The sequence below is a fragment of the Propithecus coquereli genome, unplaced genomic scaffold (assembly GCF_000956105.1).
Source record: "Propithecus coquereli isolate 6110/MARCELLA unplaced genomic scaffold, Pcoq_1.0 Scaffold25, whole genome shotgun sequence".
In the NCBI taxonomy this organism is placed as follows: Eukaryota; Metazoa; Chordata; class Mammalia; order Primates; family Indriidae; genus Propithecus; species Propithecus coquereli.
Window position 1 is genome coordinate 10,473,972 of NW_012148063.1, and position 5,489 is coordinate 10,479,460.

The following is a 5,489-nucleotide window of genomic DNA, read 5'->3' on the forward strand; positions in this document are numbered from 1 at the left end:
GCTGGACACTACTGCCAAGGTCTGGACGGGAGGCCATGGAAGTGTTATTGAGGGTGACGGGTGGAGGTGGGGAAGAGCTTCTCTGCTCCCAGAAGAAGCAGCCCAGGGGAGATTGGGACATTTGATTCCGGGGTGTCAGCGGCCCACTGGGGTTCAGCCCCCTCTTTGTCCTTCCCTTTTCCTCTTGATGGCACCAACATTGTCCTTGTCATCTCGGCTCCGGGGCACAAGCTGGGAATCAGGTCCGGCCCCTCACTCTCGAGCTTGTCGCGTCCAGAGAGGGCGTACTTCACAGAATTGAAGTAGCGAGCGCTCCTGTGCATTCTGGCTAGAACTGGAACTTTGGGCACCAATCTCTTTCAGCTGACTTTTTCCTTGCATTTTATTCTCACCTAGATCTTTTCAGCACACATGCTATGGGCATCTTGAATCCTGCTCAATATCGCTTTTGTGCCAAATGGTAAAAAAGAAAATACAACAGAAAAGAAACAAATGATTAACATGCTCCCAGTGTAGATGATATGTGGATAAGAAATTTGACTGTTACTATTTCAAGGTCAGCGATTTTAACCTCACTGCTAATAGATTAAAGACATGATGACATACGTCAGGTCATTAGGTGACTTGGTTAATAAAATCTTCCTGCAGTTCTAAAGAACTTGCTCCTCCGAAGTTGGTGACAGCTTCACAGCCAGTCGGGCTGTGCCATGCCCACTGTTGATTTCACGTGGTATTTCTTCTCTCTCTACTTTCAGGTAGAAATTGAGAAGCTGGATTACCATCATTATCTGCCTCTGTTTTTTGATGGGCTTTGTGAAATGACATTTCCCTATGAGTTTTTTGCTCGGCAAGGAATCCACGACATGCTGGAACACGGGGGGAACAAGATTCTACCTGTCATTCCACAGCTCATTATCCCGATAAAAAGTAAGTGAACAGGTGAAAAAGCATCACTCAGTTTATATGGCGCCACTTTTTGACAACTTGCTAATTAAGCAATAAAACACAACAGACTGAGGCGATCCCCAGGCTTTGCAGGAATTTCTATAAATTGACTTATGAGGCCAGACAACCTAAATCTCCGAAAAAATATCCTATCATCTATATTGCACTACGACTTAGCCACATAAATAAATGAAATTGAATGGGGTTTGCGCTAATGTAAAATGTTCATGGTGATAACACGAGTGCTAACAGATACATCCAGAAGTAAAGTACGTGTCTTTGTATATACACGCTGCTAACTTCCAAGACTTTTTAAAAATGCATCCCTACTGTTTTTTGGAAATAGTTTATTTGCTGTATTAGTTTCCATCCCTATTTTTTTAATTACAGTATAGACACAACTATGTTGAGACATTTTGAGGTAGCAGGATTCATAATTTTAAGGAAAAAAATCTGGAATGGAGAAAAGATTAGTGTTTTTAAATACCCCAAATTATTTTATCTACAATGAGTTACCTGGGGTGATTCTAGGGTGACCCTGTCGCTGGCTTTATCTATCTATAAAATGAGATTACACTTCCTTCCTATGGCCAACTTACTCACCCATGAGACCCTGCTGAGTAGCGTCTGAAAGCGTCCCCCTTCAAGCGCCTTTCTGAGGTTTCCCTGTGCCACAGCTCCCATGGCTTAGAACAAGTCCCTTGGTTGCTTTCTTTCCTGTCTTCTTACCCACAGCCAGAGTTGCTGGTGACCTCAGTCATGGAGCCACCCGCACGGGCATGGCCGACCTCGGCAGGTAAAGACGCAGGAAGAGGAAGGCTCTCCTCCAGCCCGAGCGGCAGGCCTGCTTCCTCTCACCTGCCCCTTCTCACCCCTGATTCTCTTTGCTCCGAACCGCCTACCTGTACCGAGCTGCTGCTGCTTCGGCTTTTGCTGTTGCTGCTAATGAAAAGCAGAGAATTGGCGCCTCTGAGCACTGCGTGGGTGAGCGAAATCCCACCTTTTTCCCAGTCAGATCTCTTCCAGGCATTTTCACCCCCGGATCCGGGCCCAACTGCCCCATGGCTTCTGAGGGATGCGGAGGTCCTGCCTCCCCCACCCCAAGTTCTGCCTCGTCTCCTACTCCAGGATGAGCCACTTCCCAGGGAGATGGACAGGACGCCTGCCAGTCTCCCAGCATCTGGGGACCGCCACCGTCACCGCCTCAGGGGTGCTCTGGCCACGTGGTTTGACCAGAACAAGAACAAAATAATTCACCATTGGGTCATTTCTCAGAGTCTGGATCATTTAATCTGATCCGTGGTCTCCTTTCATTGATTTGAATTAGCATGATGAGAATGCTAGATTTTTAAGAGTTTTGCTCTCCCTGCTTACATCGAATCAACTTTGAAATTTGTTCTCTAATCTTTGGGATCTCTATAGAAATCTGCAACTGAACACGCCACATTTACGCCAAGACATAGAGAATGAAACCAAGCACAAGCACAGTGCCATCTGATGCGAAAAGTAACATGGAAAGAAAAGCAACCCTGGAAAAGGGACCTTGTTCAGCAGCAGCTTTGCCGTCCCCTCATGCATCAGTGGAGTGAAGGGATGATCTTTAAAAGGCCTTCAGGGAGGATATATAGTCCTGAGCCATATTAAAACCTTTTCCAAAAGTGATTTATTCTCTTCAAAGGGTCACAATTCTTGAATATGTTAAATTCTAGTTGAAATGCTACATTTCTAAAGGATGGTATGCAAGTTTCATTGATAAACAAAAAAGGCCCAGAACATTCTCCTCAGGAACTCTCTTTCCCCCCACTCCCACCCCAGCATCCATCAGAATAACAGCAATCTTTGGGTGCATATTCTTTTCTTAAAAGATCAACGCTTCACGTTGCTATCACAGCCTTCTCGGGGTCTCTCCCTCAGAGCCCCGTTGAAGACCCTGAAGGGCAGAAAGAATTGCTAAGTAATATTTTGATTATGCTGTTTACAATTAAAACATACCAAATTATAATTTTTTGCAGGCCAAGGTGAAGTGATTCTCAATTTTGTTCTGTCTGTATTTTGAAGATACATAAATGAGTTAAGAGAGAAGTGATGTGTTGTAAGGACAAAATTTACAGTACACACATCCTAGAGGTCATTTGCTGATGAGTGAAAACATTATTAAGAATTCAGTAAACATGATTTCTCAGGGAAAATTAAGTCTATACGAATTTGATGATTTAAGCTTCCAGAGAAATGACAGTTTATCTTGGGGGATGCCATTGCTGGGCGTTCGGAGCTTCTGCTGTTGCATACTGATCCCGGGTCTAACTGTTTCTTTCTTCTCAATCTGTATATGTCACTAAAAGCCAGACCTTTCTTAGGAGGAAATGCTGCTTAACTACGCAAGATCATGCACTGTTCCAGTATAGTGTGAAAAACATATGTGCATAAGCTAAATCTTTCAGGTGGAATTCTGGAATGAGGCTAACTGTTCTAGAAGCAGGCTGATGTGCATAATTGGCATAACATATAACATCTGTGTGTATCTTATTTTCAAACCACACTCTTAACATTATTTTGACTCTATCCAGGGGCAAAAATTAACCTCACTGTCACCAGTTAGCAGTTCTTGAACAGTTTTTTTTTCTCAAATTATAACTAATCTCTATGAAAACAAAGCAAAATTTATAAACTCACTGTGAGCACCCAAGTTCTGTAATAATCCAGATAGTGGGTTTCTGACGCCTCTGCTCTGTCGACGTTGCCTTCTGGCACAGCTACCATTGCTCCTCCTCTTTAACCTCCCTCTTTTCTGATTTCCACCTTCTTGAGTTATTCTAGGTCAGAAAACTCCAAAATAATACCGGTATAAAGTGCTCAGGGTTGGTAACAGAGCATTGATTGCTGGGAGTGACAGCAAGACATTGTAGGGGAAGGTGAGAGCCCCTTTAGCCGTCTGCACTGGGGATTGTAGATTTACATTTACTCTATCTGTTTAGGAAAAGGCAAATCCATCTCCATCCAACAGAGCAATACCAGGAGACAGTGTCTGGAATCTCTGCATGTTAAATTCAAAAGAAGATTCAAACAGCAGTCAAGAGGACAGACCGCACCAAGAGCAACCGGCAAAGCCTATGTCTGGGAATGTCTCTCTCCAATTGAGAGCTAGAAGGAGAACAGCACCACGGCCACAGGGGCCACTGAAAACAATCTCTGCACACTGGGAAGGAAACACCTTGCACAATCAGAAGAAAAGAACCGCACAACATTTGATACAGGAACCAAAAGAAACTTGTTTGACATCCGCAGGATTCAGGAAGATGTGGCTTTTAAGAAGCAGAAATCAGAAGCAGAAATCTGTAAGAGGAGACTAGACTCAAATGAAAATAAGCCAATTTTGAACAGGATAAGGGAAACTAAAAATGCTTTGAGAGAACAAAAGTCTCTGTAGGATTATAGAGAACAATCAACTGCACACCATCAAATTATAAATGTAGACAACAACCTTAAGAAGCTCTCTCAGAAAAGACAAGTGTATATAAATAAGATGAGAAAAGAGATTAAATTGGAGAGCATAGGACAGAAACAGAGATAAAAGTGATGTGTTCCCAAGGGGAAATATCAGAACAACAAGAATAGAAACCATAATGACAGAGGGGACTGAAAGAAATTTTCTGGGAGGAAAAATATACCCTATTATGCAGGTCGAAGAGTCTCACTGCAGTCTAAAGAAAATCAATGAAAGGAGACATATATCGAGGAACAATTTGCCAAAAAGTTTAAATTATAACATAACAAAAAACCCTTCAAACATCTGGACTGGGGGGAAGAGGCTACCCACTAAGAAATAAAAATAACCGAGGCTAAGACTTTCTGCAACAGTAAATTCTAGACAACAGAGCACATTTTAGAGAATTGAGGGAGAAACATGACTTCACCCCAGTTCTCCGAGTCAAAAGACTGTGGACTCAGCGACTGTGACACCCACTTGTCCTTCACATAGAGGGTGACTGGGGGCTCCTCCAGCTCACAGAAGGCAAAGCACAGTTGGGAACCCCCACATGAGAAGGTCACAGTTTGAAAAGCAATAAACACTAAAAGCCACTAAACCTAGGACTAGGTCTAAATAGTTGATGGCAGAGAGTTTCAAAACTGTCTTCCATCATATGAAATGCCCATTCCGTCCATATGAAATGTCAAATAATAGTTTTGCAGTAATGACTCTAAAAATCCAGGTCTAAACCTTCAAAGTCAATGGAGAAGATAAAAGTAGTTAAACAGAGTCTGTATATTAAAAGGACAAAAATTGAGTAGAGAGCAAGGAAGTGCTAAGAATCAAAAGCACAAAATAAGATAAAAAATGTAAAATCAGCTATATCAGTTATGAAAGCTAACTTTCAAATTTGTTTGTAAAAAACAAAATCTGAATATAAACTCCCTCTCTATATAAAACAAAATACTACTTAAATATTTTAAAATAAAAGATATATGGGACAAAGGACAAAAGAAAGCAGGAGTAATTATTTTAATCCTAGAAAAGCAGAATTTTAATGTAAAGAGGTTTCAAG

At 42.1% G+C, this 5,489-nt stretch overlaps 1 protein-coding gene across 2 annotated transcripts in view; it reads left to right on the forward strand.

Moving 5' to 3' along the window:
* PACRG (PARK2 co-regulated) overlaps positions 1–5,489 on the forward strand; it is a 538,852-nt gene that overhangs the window by 286,276 nt on the left and 247,087 nt on the right. For both annotated transcript variants that reach the window (XM_012646805.1, XM_012646804.1), the window contains exon 3: positions 756–927. In XM_012646805.1, the coding sequence (XP_012502259.1) occupies positions 756–927 (172 nt within the window). The remainder of the gene's footprint in view (positions 1–755; positions 928–5,489) is intronic.